The sequence below is a fragment of the Anneissia japonica genome, unplaced genomic scaffold (genome assembly GCF_011630105.1).
Source record: "Anneissia japonica isolate Jap-2015-1 unplaced genomic scaffold, ASM1163010v1 scaffold1306_len716249_cov185, whole genome shotgun sequence".
In the NCBI taxonomy this organism is placed as follows: domain Eukaryota; kingdom Metazoa; phylum Echinodermata; class Crinoidea; order Comatulida; family Comatulidae; genus Anneissia; species Anneissia japonica.
In genome coordinates, this window is record NW_022708971.1 from 39,637 (window position 1) to 64,533 (window position 24,897).

Genomic DNA, 24,897 nt, shown 5'->3' on the forward strand with positions numbered 1-24,897 from the left:
GCTGCAGTAGAGCACCTTAGGAGGCTGTAAACACTCAGTAGCTCAGAGATTTTGATTTCTCAATTTGAGCTATGCACAGTTAGCTAGCGCTCTGAGAGTATAGAGCACTTTAAAAATGCTTGTTTATTATTATTATTAGCTGCAGTACAGCCCCACACCCACCACAATGGGGGAAAAATTCTTTTCTTGTTTTCAAAGCGTGTGCAGGATTTTTTTTCACATGGGTCATTTTGTACACAGGGTCCACTGCTTGAATGCCTCATTTGTTTGTTTGGGATGTGTGTGGAGGGTGGTGAAAATAACAAATTATGCACCCATTAGACACCTCATTAGATATGAGACCTGGGTTAACAATGCACTTGCTATTCAACATAATCCCACTTAAATCAGATTCAATATCCAACATATTATTGTTAAGATTTGATATCAATGCTGGAATAAATTGCCGGATTTTATTAAGTCTAAAGAAGGGTACTGGTAGCAAATTGTCCCAGAAACAAAACTGAGAAATTTTATGAAGTTATTGTCTGTTAATTTGCAAGGGAAACATTTTATGCACTAAGTAAAACAAAGTCCTTAATTACCTTTCATTTTCTTTTATTTCAAAACTGAGTTTTTCTACCTTTATAATAATAATAATAAACAAGCACCAGAAATGAGAGACATTGCTTACATGGTGTGTAGTATCAACTGGTGATTCAACTGGTGATTAGCTTATATTGTACTACAGTATATGCATTTTTCTAGATTACCATAAATTGTACTGTGTGTGGCTTTGTGGGAACACATATTCATATAATGTACATATTTTTTTTGTTATTTTCTTTGAGTATTATTAATATAGATAATAATACTGTAAATTAAAAAAGTTACTATCTTGTGGTTTACTATTATAGCCCATGAAAGCTCAAGAAATTGACAGTAATTTAATTGCATAAACAGTGTAGTACAAAGCTGTCATGCTGGTCAATTTCCGTACAAAATCCATTCAGTTGCTATTAATAATAATATAGTCATTAAGCACAGCATTCACGTAGCGAAGTGCTGCCATGCTACCAGATTCCTTAAAAACTGCTAAAGACCATGGAAACCCCGGTTCCAAAAGTGGTCTTTAATTGGAGGGTGACCTCTAATAGAATGAATAATAATAATTCTTCCTGCTCATTGATCTACACAGCTAAATTGTTTTAAAACCATGAAATACTTCTGGCAAATCCTCATCACAATATATTATTAGTTCTTGTTTACAGCTTTGAGAACACATCCAAGAAATTAAAACCTAGATTTCAACATCAATGTTTGGTAGAACTTTTGTGATGACTCCTGTGCCAAGAGTGATGCGTCCATCACGAAGAGTAAAGCGCTGTCCTATCTGAGTCACCATAGGTTTCTTCAGTTGTAGAATGATGTTTGTATCTTCTCCTGTTAAATACACAAACGTTAGTCATTATTAAAATATAGAAGGTATAAGAGTCTTTTTTAGGCTTTGAGAGTGAAGTTGTTTCATAGTCATGAGAAAAAAATGTGGTTAAAAGGATTTGAACCTAGGACCCTAGAATTGGCGGAAGTCGAACAACTCTCAACATCACCACATTATTTGTCTTTGATGAGGAATATTGCAATATTGATCAATTTGTGTGAGCTCCAGTATTTGCTTTTAATATTTTTTAGTAAATATAGAATACCTTTTCTATAAATATTTTGTCACACCACAGTGGGAGTACTACAACCTTTTTTTGTGAAGTTTTGTTGCTAGAAGAATTTATGGAGGACCCAGAATTGTTTTCCCTAAGCAGTCCCCCATTATAACAATAATAAAGGAGAGAAAACAATTTCTGAACACTCCTTTAACTGATCTCAAATTCAGTACAGTTTCTTTTTTTTGGGCAATAACAAATAAAGCTCTGCCCAGATTATCAAATTTTGACCAAAAAAAAAACCAGTTGTATGCTCATATATACCTAAGTCTCAATGTTCCTATATATGGTCTTGATGTGATGTCATCATGACCATATTTAGGCTTATCACATGATTTAGCCAAAAAATATTTGACAGACTGGACAGGGCTTAAGGATGAATGCACATGCGTACCTGGCATCACCATTTCTTTATTATCAGGTAGCACAATCCTTGCAGAACAGTCCCATGTATGAGAGAACATCACAGGTGAGAAATTGGTCATAAACGGCTTATGTCTGCCACCTTCTTCAGGTTTCAATAAATAAACCTAATATTCACCACAAAATATGAATAGAGCAATGCATCAATCATCAATGAGAATAACAACTAGAACTTTAATAAATATGACAAAAGACTGTATGAACATAAATATAAAATAAAAACTAACTGTAGTAACAGTTATTCAGGGTTACCAGTGGTGGCGCCAGAGAGGGCTGGGGGGCTATAGCTTTTCATCACAACAACAACAACAACAACAACAACAACAATAGTAATTCAGACTAATTAAAAATAATTTGCGTTCTGTTATGACAAATGCTCATTTAGATAGCCTCATGATGGTTGGAATACATCGTGATAGGTGAAGCAACCAAACTATAGAATTTCACTTTCAAGAATGAGGATTTGAAAATAAATTAAATGGTTACATTGCATACTCTTTTTTTCTTGCTTTATTCAAAATGTTTGGTTTTGGAAGCTGATTGCAACATTAGAAAGCATAGCCTACATGAAGTCATATTATAGTAACTCGATGCCTATCAAATAAGTAATAAAAATTCGCCATAATTCATCAAATGTCCGTGGCCCTAGGCGGCCCCCTGGCCCCCAGCCAAGTGAGACTAGATTCGCTCCACTAGCGCCCCCATCCCCGTTGGGGCCTTTAGCCCCTCCGTTGGGCAGGTCCTGGTGCCATCACTGAGGGTTACATATTGGGATTTTATCTATGGTTAGCACAGCAATTTGCTTAAAGCTCTCTCCAGATTATCACATTTTCTTTGACAAAAAAACTGTTGTATGCTCATATATTGTCATGATGTGCCTATAAGTATATATGCTCATTATGTGATGTCATCATGACCATATTTAGGCATGTCACATGTTTTTGCCAAATAAAATGTGCTAGTCTGGACAGGGCTTAAGATGTGCTAACATTTTGTTTGTAAACTGAAGATAATGTATTCTATAGCAAGAGTGCATGCAATACTATGTGCAAGTTAGTAGTACAATTGCTGAATATTCATATCAAACTATTGTAGTTTGAATGTATATGTTGATGAAAAGACACAGTGATCGTGTGGTTTATTGTTGCTATTTTAAACAAAAACTTCATTGCAACTGCGAAAAACCTGACAGTGTGCAATTATTACTGAAAAAGAAAAAAAACTAGCATACAAAATAATACATGATTTTAGCAATGCTAGGCCAAGACATACTATGACTTCTATCAAGTGGTTGTTATCAGATTCTGGTTATTTAGATTTTTATGTTTTTGCAGCCTTAAATCAACAACCTCTATCTTTTTTGAAAATTCATAAAATGCAAACGATAGTACAAAATGTTGAATGTTATTCAAGATTTATAAACTGCAGGTATATAAAGTTATACATGTTTTGACCTTTGACATGCATGCCCAATATTAGATGATGTATTACTAACAGCTTCAAAGAAATTTGTATATTTTGAATACATAGGATCATGCTCTTATCTTACTTCAGTAATTTTTTAGTCAAAGTCAATTGAATTAGAACTATAGTAATTAATACAAGAATACCAAATCTAACCTGTGCTTCACAATGATTATTTGGGTTAAGAATGCCAGGTTTGCTAACAACCATTCCTCTCCTTACTTCATCTCGCTTTACTCCTCGCACCAAAACTCCTAGCTGATCACCAGCTTGCCCCTGGTCTAAAATCTTGTGAAACATTTCAATGCCTAGGAAAGAAAATCAAAGAGAAAAAAAAATATATGAATAAGAAAAAAATGGGTAGGTAAAATGGATGATAGAGAGATGGTCTAAGACAGGGGTGGGCATAAAAATCGGTCGAAAGGCCAAAGTGATTTTCTGATTTAACACCAAGGGCCGCACCCAAACTTGTTTCTAGTGCGCTTCCAAAAATCTCCAAGCACTACTTTTTCACCACTTTATTCCCAGTTTTAATATTACTTCTTACTATGATCAGTGTCGGGCCGTAAAAAACAAGGTGTTTTATAGCCAATGTTGCTTGGCAGGCCACATACATAGGGTTTTTAATTCATATACGCAGGCCGCAAAAAAATCGCTGTCAGGCCGTATGCGGCCCCAGTGGGCCGCACTTTGCCCACATGTGGCCTAAGAGCATAAATGGTAAACCATGGGTAAGAATAACCAAAAATATTAAAATAATATATTAAAGCATATAAGGCGTCATCTCCACTGATTTTCTGATGACAGAATCGTGTTCTAACGCGTTTTCTATTGCATTCGGACAAGCTATCCTAACACACCTAGAAATGCCATTATCCAGGGTGCATTTATTGCCCATTTATTCATATTATAATATTAATAATAAAAACTTTATTTGACTTCCGAAACACTTGTTCACCACAATGGTGCTTTTCAACAAGGCTGTAAAGGCATTGTATAACTCAACCAAACAGAAATTTTAAAAATGGTAAAAATAACCTGTTAAAAAAAGAAAATCACATTAGGGCCTACTGAAAGAAACTTAACTACGTTAACTATAACTGAATTATCTTAAATACACATACATCATTAACTATAATACTTTATTGATTTTTTTTTTTTTCGTTTTAAAATTGGAAATTGTATTTGAGTTTTTGAGGTCATCACTAAGTACATTCCATAATTTAGCACCTCTGCATGATAAGCTACGTTTTTTATAACCTGTTCTTGGTTTGGGTAGTGTTAAATGATTTTCAGATCTGGTGTCATAGGGACAAGATTTAATATGGAATCTGCTTGTTAGGTAAGTTGGTGCTAAATTATTGGTAATTTTGAACATAGTGATGGCCTCATTTTGATACAGCCTCCTCTCAAGGTTATCTAAGTTATGGCTCCGTAAGGCCTCCCTGCTAGACTCGCTCCTGGTCCTCCTAGTTATTATTTTGGCAGCTCTGTTTGCATGACCAGAAGTTTGTAACTTTGAGATGCATTTGAGCACCCCCCGACAACATGGCAGTATTCAAAATGGGGAGCGATTAGTGATTTATACATTGAGCATTGAATATCTTTTGGTAAAATATTTGCTTTTTTCAGGTAGTAGAGTCCTTGCAGTACCTTACCTTTTACATATTCAGTATGGTCATTCCAAGAGAGGTTATCATCAATTATGATACAAAGGTGTTTGCAATGCTTTACACATTTGATCTTTTTTTGCCCATCAATATTTAAATTTTTATTTTAAATCATTAATTTGTACAAGTTTTTGAGAAGAACCTACGACCATATACCGGTACTCAGTTTTCTCTACGTTTAAGCTAAGTTTGTTTCTGATGAGCCAGTTTTTAATTTTATTTAGGTTAACATTGAGAGTTTCAACTACATCATTTATCAGATGAGTAGTATAAACCTGCATCATTTGCATACAAAGAAACTTTACAATTTTGGATATCTTGAGGCAAATCGTTTATGTACAGTAGAAATAACAATGGCCCAAGAATAGAACCCTGTGGGATACCACAGACACTTTTACATTTGTTTGAGGAAACACCATTGACACTTATAATATGATTTTTATCAAGCAAGTAGTGCTTAAACCAGTTTATAACATTTTCATGAAGGTTAAATGATTGTTGTTTTTAAGTCATGGTTGACAGTGTCAAATGCTTTTTTGTACTTCCCTTTATCAATGGATTCGAGTCATTCTTCTGTCAGATTAAGAAGAGCAAAAGTAGTAGAGTATCCAGGTCTGAAACCTGATTGATGTTCATTTAACAATTTTGTTCGAAGACTACTCTTTTAAGAATTTTAGATAGGACAGGGAGAATTGAAATAGACCTGTAGTTGCTTTTTTTCTGCTTTGTCTCCCCTTTGTAGATGGGACATATTTTAGCGCTTTTCCATTTAGCAGGGAATATTTATCTAAATAGAGATAAATTTATTAAATAGGTGAGTGGATATACTATTAAATCTTTTGCCAGGTTTATGAAGTAGGCAGGAATCATGTCATTTCCAGTGGCTTTTTTGATTGAGATAAAATTTAGTAAATTATACATATATTCATAGCCAACTTTTTAAAAATTAAATTTTTCAGTATTTAAAACATTTATGTTCTGTTGAGATTTGTCAGTGATTTCAGGAATGCTTTTTGCAAGATTTGGACCCACATTAGAAAAATATTCATTCAGCGCATTAGCAATATCACTAGAATTTGAGTATGTGGCGTATTCAGTTTTGAGATTTGTTATATCAGTATTTTTACTTTTACCAGGGACAAGGAGTCTTATGTTTTCCCAGATCTTTTTAGGGTTTTTGGTATTAATCTGATCTGAAAAATATTCTTTTTTGCATTGTTTAAGTTCAGAATTAACTTCGTTTCTTTTAGCTCGATATACATCCCATAATTCTGCATCATTTTTTCCAAATAGCTTTCTGTTTGGATGCATCCCTTTCTTGCATGCTTTTCAGCAAGTCTTTGGTTAACCAAGGGCTTTGTTTATATCGCACTCTTCTTTTTTTTGACTGGTACATTTGTTGGCCAGTTTGCAGAATTTTCTTTCAAAGTCTTTAAAAGCATCATCTACATTATCTTGTCTAGAAAATTCCATCCAATTTACATTTAATAAATCTAGTTTGAAATTCAATTCGTTAAGGTTTTTGAAGCTCCTACTTGTTTTATATCTGTGATTATTGACAGTCCTCTTTTGTTTAAATTACAAGCATATATCATAGAATGATCACTTAGACCACTGTGTAAAACACCAGCCTTACTTACTTTCTCTGGACTAGAGGCATATACATGGTCTATCAGGGTAAAGGAATTATTTGTAATTCTTGTTGATTTGTTATTAATTAACAATTTAAGATGATGATTAGATGAAATTTCATTTAACCTATTAGTGTAACAAGAAGGAGTGTTTGATTTAACATCGCAATTCAGACCACCATTAATTACCACTTCATTATTTGAGTTGGTGATTTCAATTCGCCTAGTGTATACTCAAAAATTTCAAATAGATTGATACTAGAGTTTTTTTTTTTGGGGATACTAGAGTTTTTTTTTTTTGGGGGGGGGGGGCCATACCAGGCTAATAAAAGTATTGGTTTTATTTTTTGTTGCGTAATTTCTATGACAATTAGTTCAAGCTGGGGTTTCATAATATTTTCAGGAATTGTATATGTAAAACCACTATTTTTATTGACATATATTGCAACTCCACCACGATCGCGATTTCGGTCCCTCCTGAAAATATCATACCCGTTTATTGCAATGTTGATATGTTTGAGACCATTAGATCATTGCTCCACCCCTGTTAAATGGTTGACTGATTACATGTGTAGACATGTTTGTGCCTGACTATATTAATTTTTAAGATAAGATTGTTGATGTTCAACACAACTAAACGAAGTACATGATAATCATTGTTTTGTGGTTCATAAAACCACACATTGCACCCAATCATAAGCCTACTGTATCTCTTTCACATTCAGCAGCGCCTAGACCTAGCCAGTCCTTTTCCGTTGTTGTGACAGACGATTGGACTGACCACAGCACGAGAGATCGGGTCCATCAGTAGACCTAGTGTGGACTATCGGGCCCACTTTCAATCTGATTCATTATTGCATTCCAATACTTTAACATAAGGTGTTTAATAATCTTAATTAAAATGATCATGAAATATATTTATGTCAGTGTAGTACATCAAACATCAGCAAGTACAAACAACAGCCATGGGCTAAAATGATTTGCCTACACGATCTTGTTGGGCCCAGTCGTCATGAATATAGGCCTGATGATCGTCTTTGTGCCCGATTGTCTGAAATGAGGAAATTCCATGACGTTGGTCTCCCTGGTCAAACCAACATCATGAAATGAAAAAATTCCATGACGTTGGTTTGACCAGGGAGATCGCTAACAACAGGTTTTGATAATGTTTAGTAAATCCTATCAAATATTACAGACTTTATGAATCATGGACTATAAAAATGCAATTTTAATCTGTATTAAATTTGTATTTTCTTTCAGTCCGCAGGTCATATCACATAGGCCTAGACGTATGAGAATGAGGAAAAATAATATGTCGACGAACCAAACATGCACCCATTATGTTTCCCTAATCCAGTCAACAGTCATGACATTCGTTCTTGGTTTTGATTTACTTGATACCGTCACTGAAATATTACAGACCCTCTTTAAATTTATATTATTTTTGCGGGAAAGCTAAATTAGCCGTATTAAGAATTTACTCTTACGAGATTTCATAATTAGTCCTGATGATAGGCAATACTGTACACTACACTACATGTGTGTTAAATTAATATTATTTCGTGTAACAAAAAATTGTATATACCGGTATATTTCTTTTCAGCTGAAAATTCAAATGTTGTCCTGCAAAAGTTTAATGAGTCGTACAAGTTGCTTAATAAGCCTTCTCTAACATCACTGGCTCAATGGCTTGTCGGGCAGTGGGACACAATTAGGCCTACGCCTGAACCAAGAAAATCAATTGGCCAGTCCAGATTTCCTTTAAAAATAAAATATCCCCCTGTTCGGGCAATGGAGCTAAAATCCCCATGTCGGACAGCTAAGCACCCCCATCCCACATCAATCCATGTGCATATTTCCTTGTTGGTACATGTGTAGCCGTATTTTGCAGTGCTGGCCTAGAAGCTATGCAGACAATGCTGGCCTCTGATTGGCTCTTTTTTTCCATACATTCCCTTTGTACACTGACAACACAGGATAATAGTTTTGTCAAGTAGGCCTATTAGGTTAAATCACGATTTCATCACAACACTACCCACTTTAGATTTTTGTAAATGTTATTTGGGCTTTAAACCAGCAATCCATCATCCAGTATCATGGGCATATTGAAGATTCCATAGGGCTTTGATTGATTAAGCACAAATCAAAGCTGATTCAACATGTCCTTCCCCTTGACATGCTACACTAAATAACCTCTGAGTGATCAACACCACTGTTCAATACATTAAACAGTGTACTATACATAAGTACAGTAATGGTAAATGTAAAAAAAGAACTAGGCAGACCCACTGGCCAGTGGCCCAGGGGTAGTTATTTGTTTGCCCTTGCATACAGTATATGTTTTTCAAACCTGTGATCTTGTGAAGTACTACAGTGCAGTTTTGGCAGCGATAAAACTTTCTGTATTTTTGTATGATTTCACTAAATTTACTGAATGTATAATAATAATACTAATAAACATCCTAATACAATTGTACAGTACAGTACTCTTATAAACATATGTATTGACTTTAAAATATTGTAATAAACATGTTAAATTTACTGTATGATAGTCTTTTGACCTGTTGCTGCATGATTAAAAGTTTGTTTAAATTTACTGTATGATAGTCTTTTGACCTGTTGCTGCATGATTAAAAGTTTGTTGTTGTACCTTTAACACCATGTTAAAATTCTCATGCCATGGCTTTGGTAACTAATTATAAGCCTATTTTTGTAAAATAAGGATGGTGTGTATTCCTGATACATCCCGGCCGGATTAGTCCACCGGTTAAACATATGACATTCGTGTAGTAGTAGCCTAGGCAACACTCACCAAAGGCCTTGCCTTGACAAGCTAGTGGTGGCTTAGTCCTACCTCACACATTCTTCACACATGTGCGACACTTGAATTAGCAGCATCACAAGACAGACAGTTTTTTTTTTACAACAAAGCACATTAACAAGATTGTGTTACGCCTATGTGCTAAACAATGTTGAATCTATGGCAATTACTTTTTTCTGTATAAACGAAGCCTAGGACTATCCATGTCGAGTAAAAATGCTAAATTCTAGTGCTAGGCCCAGCCAGAAAGTCTCAGTGAGAATAAACGTGTTTCTGTCATTCGGAAATCGGTGGAGATGACGCCTAAGATATAGAAGTAAAAATATTAAATGAAATTGTAAATTTACTAAAAGAGTAATGGTTGAAATATTCATTTATACTCACCAGTAATAACAGATTTGATCTTGGCATTGTGCCCAACAAATTCAACTTCATCCCCTTTATTGACAACTCCATGTTCAACTCTTCCTGTTACAACAGTCCCACGACCTATCAAGGATAATTGCATTGTATCATATCCTACCAGAAAACAATTATTCAAATATATTAAACTTACTACTAATGTGCATACAAAGTTCAAATTTGACAAAATCTTGAGGGATTATTCCATGTAAACATATCAGATAGTCTGACATCAAAGTACATTTTATTATTCATTTCCTTTTATTCAGCTTTACACTGGAAACAACAAATAAATAAACTTGAGTTCCAACTATTAGTAGAGTTGAAAAGCAAGCTTGGTTTTCAATATGCAAGGGCCCTAGACAATAAAGTTATTTTATCTTATCTTATCTTAATATGCAAGGGCCCTGGACAATAAAGTTATCTTATCTTATCTTAATATGCAAGGTCCCTGGACAATAAAGTTATTTTATCTTATCTTATCTTAATATTCAAGGGCCCTGGACAATAAAGTTATCTTATCTTAACTTAATATGCAAGGGCCCTGGACAATTAAGTTATCTTATCTTATCTTATCTTATCTTAATATGCAAGGTCCCTGGACAAGGACAATAAAGTTATCTTATCTTATCTTATCTTAATATGCAAGGGCCCTGGACAATAAAATTATCTTATCTTATCTTAATATGCAAGGGCCCTGGAGAATAAAGTTATTTTATCTTATCTTATCTTATCTTAATATGCAAGGGCCCTGGACAATAAAGTTATCTTACCTTATCTTATCTTAGTATACAAGGGCCCTGGAGAATAAAGTTATTTTATCTTATCTTATCTTAATATGCAAGGGCCCTGGACAATAAAGTTATCTTATCTTATCTTAATATGCAAGGGCCCTGGACAATAAAGTTATCTTATCTTATCTCAATATGCAAGGGCCCTGGACAATAAAGTTATCTTTTCTTATCTTATCTTAATATGCAAGGGCCGTGGACAATAAAGTATCTTATCTTATCTTAATATGCAAGGGCCCTGGACAATAAAGTTATCTTATCTTATCTTATCTTAATATGCATGGGATCTGGACAATCAAGTTATCTTATCTTATCTTAATATGCAAGGGCCCTGGACAATAAAGTTATCTTACCTTATCTTATCTTAATATGCATGGGATCTGGACAATCAAGTTATCTTATCTTATCTTAATATGCAAGGGCCCTGGACAATAAAGTTATCTTATCTTATCTTAATATGCAAGGGCCCTGGACAATAAAGTTATATTTTCTTATCTTAATATGCAAGGGCCCTGCATTCAAAGGACCTATCCAGAGTGTCAACCAAACTTAACAACTGACCAATCAGAATACAGCCATGAATATGTATATGCAAAACAAACACATATGTTCTCCACAGACATGTTTGCATGTTTTTATACTGTTGTGTTGTGGGGTGTTAGCAACAATATCAAAGGGAAGGTTCATTCCTGCCAGTCACAGGATGCTTAATGCACACATAAGTCTCATAACAGGACTTAGTTTGTTTCAAGCATCTTGTGTCTGTTTGTCTTGGGATTGCCACCTATGAGTAGGTAGTGATATATTCAATATTGGCATTCCTTAGCGCATGTCCCTAAAAATAAAGAAATGTCTTCAAACAGGTTCGCTCTAAACTTTCAAAACAAATTCTTTACCAGGGGTAAAAATGCCTTACTCGGGATATTCACCAAAACAAATGCTTTATGCATCGTTATAAAAGTTGTTGTAAAAGTGGCTTATTGTCATGTTTCTGCCTTAAAAGTAGGCTCTGGACAATGGTTTGAAACTAATGCAGCAACCATTCGATTAGTGAATTTGTAACACTCTTGAGTAGGGACACCTGAATTAGCTATTTTTTGTTATTGCACTATATAAAAAAACAAAAACAAAAAACAAAAACACCAACCTGGAATTGAATACACCATCTCTACTGGCATCATGAATGGCTTTTCCACATCACGGAGCGGTAAAGGAATCCATTCATCAACAGTGTCCAACAGCTTCAAGATAGAATTCCTACCAATTTCCTCATTTTTATCCTTAACATTTAAAAAAAATTAATTAATAAACTGTTATAGGTTTTTATTTATTTATTTACAACATTCATAACATAACACAGTACTTGAACATGCAACTTGAATTGATTTTAATTTCAATGGTGTGAATTACCTACAAAAGTCTGACGGTACTAACTGGGGCCGAAGCAGGATTTTGCTGTGCTACTGTAGGTAAAACTGCAAGCAAAGTTGAAAAAATGTGAGGCCTGGTGGATGATATGTAAAGCATCCAAGGATAGTTTTTGGAAATGATATATGAATTAAAGCCACTATCTGTGCTTTTCACTTTTAAGTTTTCACTTTTGGGTACAATAGACAACCGTTCTGTTATGACACAAATGGATGGGCTGTGTGAGTGTATCATATTAACTTTGATTTATTTGACATCAACATTACAATAAAATATAAATTATTTCTATATGCAATAAAGGGGGGTAGGATCTCACCCACTGCACACACATCCTCACCCCCACCACCCCCGGATTTGAACCAGGACAAATGGCTAAAATCTCCAGCTGAAACATGAAGAAGAGCAGCAGATGTAACCAAACGTGGAACAAAATTCAGGTGCAGATATTCAGAGTTCAGCAAAATCACAGCGTTTACCACAGATGGACCTTTCTGGAATGTCAATCAAGCTTAACAACTGACCAATCAGAACAGAGCTAGGAATATGCATGTGTCCTACAAACACATATGTTGTCCCAAAAAAAGCCATGCTTGCATACATTTATGTTATTGTTTTGTGGGACCTTAGGAACACTATCAGGCATGAGCAAACCCACTTGACAACAAGAATTTTAGGGACCACTTGTCCGTGGACAAGCACTTTTAGAATAGGCTACTTTACCATGTAATGTGTAAGGCTTTTACAGTATGTATAAAAGGTCCGAATTTTGACAATGCCCAACATATTTTATTGACAAATTGTCAGCGCACAAAGAGATATCAAACAAAAAACCGACTATGCCATAGTTACGCACGGAACTGCGTGTATCAAGTTAAGAGTCCCAAACACTCCCGCGATTTATTGACGGTTTAAAAGAAAAAATGTAGGCTTACTCACTATAAAATTTGTTATTTTCTGCAGTAAAGATTGAAAATTAATTCTTAATTGTTAAATGTTAGCCAGATCTGTCATATGTGTACAAATTAGACCTACAGCAGGTACATATTTTCGCACGATACCTTGTTAGTCATCAGCCGTCTGGGCCCGCTGCACGTGGTCTGTTTACAATATAAATTTGCACTGGTCTGGTCTATAAATACCAGACATATTTAAAGACTTTGGGCACACAGTTATTAGATGATTATTTGAGTTGGACGACATGAAATGTCTGGACTTCAAGACTAGTAATTACTGTACTTTCGAGTACGAATATGAACACCAGCCATTAGACCGACTTTGAAAAAAGCCTAGTCTATTTTGTTTGCGCGTGTGGGGAAGGCAATCTAGACAGGTTAAGAAAGGGTAGTTAAATTGGCTTTTAAAGTTGTTAAAGTAATTTTAAAATCATCCACTGCTAAGTGATGGAGAAAATGTGAATATAAAACTCAAATCTTGTAAAACGTGTTTTATAAATCGAAGGTTTTGGGTACACTGTAGGAGTTATATGCCTACAGTACTTGTCTTTCGTTGAGAGATAAGCAATTTTATTTATTTTGCAATAAATAAAATGAGAATGTGTCAGGCTGTAAAATATTCCCTGCGTAAATATTAGGCCCAAAAATGTGTTGCCGGATTTCAAAAATATATGAGCCGATTTCCACAGATATTTTGCAGCAAATTGAGGCCTTGATAGTAGGAACACAAGTATTTACGATTCTGCATCTATTTTTCTAGAGGTCTTTCCATGCTATTTGAATTTGTATCCTTCTCAAAAAAAAAAGACCAAAAAAAATACATTTGAAGTTAGTATTAGAATTGATTAAGATCTGCAAACGGGTACTATGATAAGGCCACCCCCCTCCCCAAAATAACGTCATAAAACACAGTCCTGTGTGTGGCTTAGAACTCGCGTATTGTGGGAATCAACCATGCCTGAGAAATTTTTACTCTCAGTTGTCATGACGACGGCTTTTAAGCACGCAATAAGAAAACGATCAACACACTCTTACATACATAGAATATTATTAATAATGTTTATTTTATTTGAATTTTTCCACATTATACATTATTGAAATTCTTGTAAATTACAAAAAGAAAGAAAAATATTTTGCATGATCAATGCAGTATGCATGTAGGCCTATTAATGTTGTATGGCCACAGCAAAAATACTTTACTTTTGTGTTATTTTTTATGATTATTGCACAATAATACTGGGACAAGTAAAATTGTCTTCAGGACAAGTGCATTTTTCAAGGGTACTTGTCAACTTGACAACTTGACAAGTGAAAAAATATGAAATTCCCTTATGCCTGACTATCCAAGGGGCAAAGCTTAGCAAAAAGGTCCATTGTACTAGACTGCCCTCTAACAAATTAAATTTACCTCAAGTGTTGACAATGCAGAACCGCTTATGATTGGTGTGTTTTCGCCATCATATCCATATTCATTCAACACATCACGCATTTCAAGTTCCACAAGCTCCAGCATCTCCTCATCCACAGCATCGGCTTTGTTTATGAAGACAACTATCTTATCCACACCAATCTGAATAAAAGAGAAGACTATTTATCAGTAAAATAAAAAATATATATAACATGCTGCACCTCTTTCTGGATAGCATTGCGGTCACGGACACTGTGCTTAACAAACCTAACAAAAACTCATGTGAGGTCAAATTGAGGATAAAATATGATTGTCCATTCACCAACTGTCCATTCACCAACTGTCCAATAGTAAATAATGTTCGCATATGCCAAGGAATAAAAGAGAAACCAATAGCGGAGGAGTCAATATCACAGTTCCAGATGTAGTTAGCGGCAAATGGGAATTGCCAACAAAGATTCTAGTTAGTCATAGTCCAGAAATCAAGTCACCCATCTTGATATAATGTAATGCCATAAACCATCCCATGCCGATCAGATATGGATCTGGGTGTTCCTCCAGCATAAATCTTGAAACTAAATACTCCATCCAACTATTACTTAACTTCTGATTAGGACAGCAGCCTACCAGATCTCCCGTCAGTGGAGTAAGCTCGATCAAAACTGAACAGTGTAGATGCTGCCCCATATAAGTTAGTGCATCATGTTAGCAGGTAATCTGATGGGATGGCCGGATGGCTGATAGCCACGGCCCTCAGGCTGAGGTACTGCTCTCCTCTCACTGGACATCTCAATTTGATTCAACTTGCCAATTCAATTTCATTGTTTGTGGTATACCAAGTGGTGGGCTTCTTTTCAAGGCTACTTTTGCAAAGTAAAGAGGACGTCTTCTTTTCAAAATAAATACTGTATATTTTGGAAATTACTACTACAAAACAATAAATAGGGCCAATGTAACATCAATCTGTATCATGGAGTGTATTAACCAGCACCTAAATTACTGTATAATACAAGCGTGTTTTTAATTTATTTTGTTTCTTTGAAATTCATGTAGGCCTAAAATGTATGTACTGTACTTTCTCAAAAAGAAGCCCATGCTATCTTGACAATGGGCTTCTTTTCAAGGCTACTTTCGGAAACTAAAAAAGGGGGCTTCAATTTGTTTGGGTAGACAGGATACCTCCCTTTATAAGGGCCCGTTTACGAACTTTCGAAAACCGGATAACTCAAGCCTAAGGTGATAATTAATCATTCCTCAACTAGCTGTAATTACTAAAACATCTGGACTTTCCGGGCTTATCCTTTCCGGATAAGTTTGGAGGGTTGGAGGCTGCCTTGGGCGCAATAGCCCACAGCATGGTGTCAACTGACCTTACTTTTATGAGAAATCTATTCAGATTAAGCACTTGAGTCCGCAATCATCCATGCCTTAGTCCAGTGACATCGCTAGAGTAGTCCTCACTTTATAAAATTTATTCTATCCTGAATAAACAAGATGAATTTAATATTATGATGAATGAAATTGGACCCGACATTTGTTGTGTCACGGAATCATGGATAACAACGGATACTGCCCCTGAACTTTATGACGTGCATGGTTATTTTACATACAGCAAACCGAGGTGTAACAGACCTGGTGGTGGAATCCTTACATTTTTTAAGGATGGCCTACAAGTGAAACCTATTGAAGGAATAATTGTTCCTGAGCATATTGAAGCTCAGTGGTTCATTGTAAATCACCCACGATTTCCTAGAAGATCCCCCTATCTTATTGTTGCCAATGTTTATCTCCCTTCCGGACCCACACAGTGGAAGGAAGCTAATGTAGTTCCGGTCCCTAAACAGTACCCTGCTACTATTTCAAAACTAAGACCAATTTCCCTTACCTCAATTTTGGCAAAGGTAGCGGAAGGGCGGGTTGCAAAAAGCTTAACTGAATGTATTAAAACCAAATTAGACAAACGGCAGTATGGTAATCAGAAAGGTGTGTCTACCACCCACTGTCTAGTTGATATCTATCATAGTGTTATGAGTGCCTTGGAGAGGCCAGCCACTACCAGTACACTGGTACTGACTGACTTCTCCAAGGCCTTTGATTTGATAGACCACAACATTGCCATTATAAAACTTTTAAACATGGAGGCCCAACCTGAAATAGTTCAGTGGATTGTTGACTTTATCTCTGAAAGAAAGCAAAGAGTTACCTATAAGGGTGTTCTGTCAGAATGGACCACTCTTACAGGAGGAGTCCCCCAGGGAACTCTGTTAGCCGTTTTATTATTTTTAGTTTGTATAAATAACTCCTTGAATGATGTTGGCACCTTGGGGGTCGATGCCTGGAAATATGTTGACGACCAAACAATTGGCGAATCCAAACATTTAGAAAGCCCTAGTAACTTCCAAACTATTCTTGATGATCTCCATGAATGGGCTACTAATAACAAACTTAAACTCAATCCTTCTAAATGCCAGGTGATTAGATTTTTCTTTGGTCGTCGACCCCTTCCAGACATCGACCTCCACATTGCTAACGAAACTCTTCCACTAGTTGACACAGTCAAATTATTAGGAGTCCTAATAGACAATGATCTTAAATGGAAGAGTAACACAGATGCTATAATTGCGAAGGTAAATAGAAAGCTATTTATTTTGATAACATTAAAAAGAGCCGGACTTAATTACAATGAACTTCTGCATGTTTTATGTTATGTTCGGCCGGTTCTTGAGTATGCTGCACCGTTGTGGCACCCTGGCCTCACTAAACAACAAAGCACATCCATAGAGCGCGTTCAAAGGCGCGTATGCCATATTATCCTTGCCGATAATTTTTTTAATTATGAGGATGCGCTACTAACTCTTGGACTGGAGGGTTTGTCTGACCGCAGGACCTCACTTTGCAAAACATTTGCAAAGAAAACTGCAAATTCGGAAAAATTTAAGCACTGGTTCCCAATTAACAATACTACACATAATATGTCATTACCAAATAAAAAACAATATAGTGAATACAAATGTACTAAATCCCGATACAAAAATAGCCCGATACCTTACATGGCACGAATTCTCAATTCATTGTGAGGTCCTGTGGCGGATGAACCCCCCAGTCTGAATAATCTGGATATTATATATAGCTCAGGAGTAAAGTGTGATGTAAAATTGTTTTTTATTTTTGTATTTTTAGTGTTTTTTAACTGTGTCATATTTTTATATACTGTATATTTATTAGTCTTATCACAAATTTTATAGATTTTATTGTAATTACCCAATCTACAATTCAGCTTAATGCTGCCAAAGATTGTGTTTTTGATGTTTTTTATCTCAATAAAATATACCCAAATATATATATATATAAATTATATTATCCAAATATTAAGTTTATTTTTACAACGATATACCCCTATATACAATGGCTGCAGCTGAACAGAGTGGGTGGACTGACGAAGCAACCCAAACGTTAATTAGCATATGGGGAACGACATCCATACAAAATGGTTTTGACGGAACCCGACGGAACAACGCCGTTTATAAAGAAATCTTATCTTATAAAGATGCGGGAAATGGGTTATAACTTTACGCACGCACAGATAGAATACCAAATGCAAGAACCTGCGCAAAAAAATACACCCAGGAAAAGGACTCCAACGGGAAGTCACGACCCCCCCCACAACAGAATGGCCGTATTTTGAGATGATGAACGAAATGACCCATCTCTTGTCCCCCACAAACTGTTGACACGTCGTTGTCGGCTCTGAACACCAGTGGAACTAGTAGTAGTAAGTCCGTAGGCTATTTTATTTTCCTTTGTTTTTTTTGTAATTTTTTTTTTTATTTTCCCAGTTGGCTAGGCTCTAGTTTCTAAGGCCTGGGTTTTTTAGAATTGGTTGGAGTTCGAGCGTAGGCAAGGCGAGGCAATTCGTTGTTGAATTGCCTTGTTGGGCTGAGGAAGGCTAAGCGATGAAAGGCCTATACAGTCCGTATCCGAATAACTTTGGGTTCGTAAACGAGCGATCTAATGACCTACCCTCTGGGCATTATGTCATTTTTGACTTATCCGGTTTCGTTGAAAGTTCGTAAACACAAACAACCTAAGACAACAAGAATGTACAATACACTGATTAAATCCCATGGGGAAAACAACCTACCAACAAATAATATGGTAGATGCAAATGGAATGCATCTTAGGTTAATGACCTACAGTATGCTAGGCACTGTATTATTTTAATTTACAGGAAATTAAAAAAAAAAGCAAAATGCATTGATTCAAATAATAAATTTAAAGGCTTGATAAAAGAAAAAATACACACTGCTACATCCTCCGTTGTTTTAGCAAATTTCGTCCCGACATTACATTTAAGAAAAATATGAGAGATAACCCAGTTCTAAAATACTGTAATCAAATAATACCTAGTGTTGTAGTGTAATTGCCTCTAATTGTATTCAAACTTCCAAAGAAAGCATTCAATGGAAGCACAGAAACCTCAGATTGTGGCATATCTAAGGGAGGGCTCCCTGTCATCTCCCATTGAAAATGTCAAAGCAAAAAAATACATACTACTACATACTGTATGCATAACGTAAACTTACAGAATGATAATAAATTGTTACCTGTTTAGAAAGAAGCAAGTGTTCCCTTGTCTGTGGCATTTGTCCATCCGTAGCAGCAACAACTAAAATGGCTCCTTCCATCTGAGCTGCACCAGTGATCATATTCTAACATACAGTAGACAAATTGCTGTTGTTACGAGCTACACTCAGTAATCATATAGTAACCCACAGTACACAAATTGCTTGGGGTCCCAAGTTGGAAGAAGCCGCTAACAAGAAATCTGCATAAATGAGCTTTGTTAACAAAATCTATTCTATTTTTATGTGCATGGTGATACCTTTGGCACTGACGTCTGGGAGACAATTAAGAGTACAGTAGTAAAAACATGCAAATATGGGTTATTATTAAGAGTACAATAGTAAAAACATGCAAATACCATGGGTTATTATTAAGAGTACAGTAGTAAAAACATGCAAATATGGGTTATTGTTAAGAGTACAGTAGTAAAAACATGCAAATATGGGTTATTGTTAAGAGTACAGTAGTAAAAACATGCAAATATGGGTTATTATTAAGAGTACAGTAGTAAAAACATGCAAATACCATGGGTTATTATTAAGAGTACAGTAGTAAAAACATGCAAATATGGGTTATTATTAAGAGTACAGTAGTAAAAACATGCAAATATGGACCTTATTATTAAGAGTACAGTAGTAAAAACATGCAAATATGGAACTTATTTTCTGGAAGATTTATATTTTCATTTCATTTCATTTATCTGGTCTCAGTAAAATACACAAAAAATGGTTACAATACAACCAGTGGTGGATTCAAGAGGGACCAGCTAGGGTGGCCCCCCTTTCCCACCCTAAATTTTTCAAAATTGGTAGTGTAGACCCTCTCTCTGTGAAATTTCTCCATGGGCCCCCTTGGTCTTAGCCTAGGTTCCAGGCCCTAATTTTGGATTACTCACTCTGTATTGCAGTTAGTGCGCACTATACCTAATTTAATTGGCATCCCATACTCCATTTTTTTTTTTTTTTTCAGATTAGGGCCTACGAAAAACTCCCTAATCATTCATGTGTAGGATCACATCAAATTTGATGTGTGATATCATATGCATGATGTGATTTGCTAACATCATGCATATTAATTAATCTTGGGAAATTTTCTAAATTGAAGATGCAGATGTCTTGACTAGGGCTAGGCTAGCCCAGGTCGCTTCTGCCCAACTACTGGTACTTGAATTAAAACAGATATTAGTTCTGGCCTGCTGAACGACTAGACTAGATAATCATAGGAACTTACAGTTAAACCAGCTCACTGCTAAGCTACACAGATTTAGGCCTAGAGTACAGTAGAACATTGTTAAAAAGGTACTGTATTAATAAAGTAAGAACTTAAAAACATGCCCAAGAAAACTCTCTAGACTCCAGAGACCTGGGCCATCATCCTGGAAAGTGGTGTTGTGTTTGCAATGTATTGTACTGTATGCCATCTATTGTAGCCTAAGCCTAATTGTTTTTGCTATTGCCCACAAGTCCTACAGTACTATGGTCTATTCTAAATATTTAACAAATCTTGCTCTACGGCATTTGCTAAAACGAATGAAGCCTAGACCATCCTAGGCAAGGCCTAGAAAAGCATAATAGTTATGAGATAACAATGTGATTGACGTATAAAACTGAAAAAATAAGCAATGCTGAAAAAATTCATAAAATGTTTACAATACATTTTATTCTATTAAAGAAATGTCTACCAGGAGATACTGTAATAACCCTACATAAACTTCATTAACCACAATCAACTTATTCATCTCCATATCACCAAGTATCGCAAAGAGCTGAGTGAAGAGTGTCAGTGTGTGTACTAATTGGTACTAATAAGAAATCATTACACACAGCTAATGCACATGCACAGTGATCACTGAGCAACCAGCACTTTGATGGATTTATTATATACAGTAGGGCCTATAGCAACCACTCTACAACCAGCAGTTTGATTATAAAAAGCCATAGAAAAGGTGATGGATGCCACAACTGACTTATACAGTAAAGCAATTATAGTCAAGTAATTTCCTACACAATAGGAAATAGAAGCCTTAGAAGCCATTTTTTCAGGAAATAATGGCTCCTTTGACTTCTATTTCCTGTGTACTCAAAACCGAAAATATATTGCTTATAGTCTCTTATTATTTACATACATGTACCTTAATATAATCTGCATGTCCTGGACAGTCTGTATGAGCATAATGTCTATTTGTGGTCTCATATTCCACATGTGCAGCATTAATTGTAATTCCACGTTTCCTTTCTTCTGGTGCTTTATCAATGTCATCATACTTGTGAAATTTTGTAACTCCCTCTTCGGATAAGACTGTTAAAGAGATTCAGAGTTCAAGTAACATTATTAATTTTAAATAACTCTTATCAACGATAATATTCCAATTTGAATTCATCGTTCCCAATATGTGCATGGATTACCAGGCCTAATATAAATGAATCTATTAATAGTCATGTTCAGCCGTCCTTCCACGTTAAGTTAAGTTACAACAGCCAAAAAGTTTTATGCTCGCATTACTTCGATGAATGTTCTCATGATGCTTACCAAGTGTATAACATTTTTTCTTACTCTTAACGCTAATTAAAAGCTTAAAAGTAACAATGCAAATTTCCTGCCTGGAAGTGATAATTACTACTTGTCTCTCAACGGTTACAGTATATTTTGCACACAAATTGTTGAAATTGCAAACAAAATTGTGAAAACATCGTGAAAAGGTTTAAACATCACAGGAAATGTTATTTTGGCACTCATTTGTAGGTAATTATATTTTGAAAAAAGGTCTGGTCATATTAAAGGTTGTATTTACTTGCGACCTTTGGAGTAAGTGCGTCTACACAGTGGTCTGAGCATGAATGCCTTACATTCCTTGTGTACGTACTGTACGTAAGGAAAATATGCTATTAAGTGAATACCACCATGATGAACATGCAAAATTACATTGGTTAGTCATTAATGTAGAAAGCCAAATGGTCCTAAATTATTCATCCGATTATCACAAAACAATTACACATTACACTGCAGATATTTAATGAGGATTCGTAAGACTTGCCCTTTGTAATTGCTGCTGTGAGCGTAGTCTTGCCATGGTCAACATGCCCAATGGTTCCAATATTAACATGTGGCTTCTTCCTCTCAAACTGAACTTTTGCTTCTGCAGCATATAGACGTGTTGCTGTTCCTGTTAAAGTGTTACTTAAAAATAGTGGTTCAACCTGAAAAAATCAGTCAAAATCATCTAATATACTTTGAAATTTAAAATCTGTACAATATTAAGCAAACAATGACTTATGTTCTAATTCTATTATATAAAAGTTTAAATTCTATATTTTTTATTGTAGTCTAGTATTCTTTGTTTACACTGAATGGTCCTAGTCATCCTTGCACAGTAACTTAATCAATGTTCTAGAGTGGATTTAACAAAGAAATGTTTACAGTATTTCACAGTTTAGCAGTTACAAATAATAATTTAAAAGATGAAATTTTAGTTTTTATGATAGTTATTTTTTGTTCTGGTTATGGTGGTTTTAGAGTCCTCTACCTAAGGACTTCAAAAGTAGGAGTATAACAGGAGGGGTTGAAATAAGGTTGAATAATAGGAAAAGATCACCACTGCAGTTTAAGCGTCATGAGTAATCTTGCCGTACCAATTTAGGCCCCATGGACCTGACAGGTAAGAAACTCAATCACACAAGCATCTGCTTTGCTTAAGCCCCCTTCACACTGAACTTGTTTGAAGAACGTTTCTGCCCGTTCTGAAAATTTCATGAAACGGGATGAGGACGGGTTCAAACGTGAAATTTTGGCTATTACTACAACACAACACAGTTTGAAGTAAGTCCATTACGATTGCAGACGGTTTGTACAACGTTCGCACAACATTTAAAACGGGAAGACGTTACGCTCAATGTCGTTTATAGTCCGTTCTTAACAAGTTCCAATCCATCCTCAACCCGTTTAACCCTGTTCACAGTAAGTTTCAACCCGTTCTAGGAAGTTTCTACACGGTTCGCACTACGACGTGTCCATTCAAACCAGTTAATGCTCAGTCTTGCCCGTTTGCACTGCGTTCTCAAGCAGTCTTTAACACGTTCAGAACGGGGTTCTGGGTCATGTTCCTGTCCGATTTGCTGTAAATACGACCCATATCTAGCTTGTTCGCATTTCGATTCAGTACTTGCTATAGTAAACATGCCAAGGAAACAGAAAAGGAAAGGGAGAGGAACCTCAAAGAAATAAATTGATGATTTTCCTGATGACGATGCTGGCCCATCTACCTCTGTTTTTCTTTTTCTTCTCGTTCTCTGATCTTTTCATATTGTTGCCCTGCTTCTACTATCAATTTCAGAAAACCAACATTTATTATATTTAGTGTTGAGGGCATTTGCACTTGCTTCATGGTAAAATAATATATCAATTCAGACAGAGAGTTGATTTCCAAATGAGGAGAGCATCATTGATCTGCACTATTTATAACAAAAACTTTGCTGATTTGACTGCAAAGGGGGTGGACGTAGTTAAAATGTAGCAGAAACAAGTAGATCTGACTAAAAACGGATTTAACGTACTGACAATGTAAAAGAAACAAGTAGATCTGACTAAAAACGGACTGAACGTACTGACAATGTAGTAGAAAGGAGTAGATCTGAATAAAAACCGAGCAAGAACTTTTTAGAACTGAATAGCAACGCATCACAAACGTATAAACTGGTTAACACAGCTTAAGAACACAGTGAAGACGTAATGGAATGTAGTTAGGTCTGTCTGAGAACGGGCAGGACGGGGTGGAACATAACAGCATCTGCATTAGCTCGTACACCTATTTTTCCCCCGTTCGCACAATGTTCAGCTCGTTTTTGACCTGTTCCATGTTCGCAGTACGGCAATTCCGTTTTCAGTACAGGAATCTCGTCCGAAATACGACCATACTCAGTCCTATTTTTGAACGGGTAGAATGCAATCAAATTTTAAACATGGTTGACGTTCTGGACCACCATTCTCGTCCTTGCCCGTTCATACCGTTCGTACTAAGATTGTATTCGGTCTCTACTACGTCCATTCTGTTCATATCCCGTTCGTCCCCGTTCCACCCCGTTCTCCAGAATGTAGTGCGAAATAGTTCAGTGTGAAGGGGGTATTAGGTTAAACATTTGCAGACAGCTTTGATATGAACTTGTAGTCATTTCAAGTAAAGCTGATATACTTAATAGTTTTTCCATACAGTTCCATTATTTTTTTTTACCAATTTTCACATTTGACAATAAAGAAACAAAACTACATCACACCTGTATTCCTGTTTTCTTCAAAGTTTTTGATAAGCAACATTTTAGACCTGCAAAAGAAATTCGAAGAACAAATTGTTAAACTTGGTATCACCTTGGTTACAGTAGGTTCACACTAGAACCTAATATCAAGTTCGGGAGCTAACTGTTAGCCAGATCCATTAGCACACATGCGAGAACACCCTATCAGTTAGCGCTAACCGGTTCCAGGAAGTAGATACGCTATCGGTTAGAAAACGCTTCTAGTTAGCAAGTTGACCTCATTTCTTTCATTAACCAATCAGACTTCACGCATTTCCAATTGAGTAATTACACAGGGATT

At 35.8% G+C, this 24,897-nt stretch overlaps 1 protein-coding gene across 2 annotated transcripts; it reads right to left on the minus strand.

Moving 5' to 3' along the window:
* Positions 1-580: 580 nt before the first annotated feature.
* On the minus strand, positions 581-24,625 carry LOC117106635 (elongation factor Tu, mitochondrial-like; the record flags this gene model as incomplete). Of its 2 annotated transcripts, XM_033248027.1 has the most annotated exon segments (10): positions 581-1,422; positions 2,092-2,227; positions 3,741-3,892; positions 10,091-10,195; positions 12,047-12,179; positions 14,689-14,850; positions 19,293-19,397; positions 21,443-21,609; positions 22,346-22,508; positions 24,579-24,625. In XM_033248027.1, coding segments are annotated over 10 exon segments (1,313 nt in total), but the record flags the coding sequence as incomplete, so codon positions are not given.
* Between the last annotated feature and the right edge of the window lie 272 nt (positions 24,626-24,897).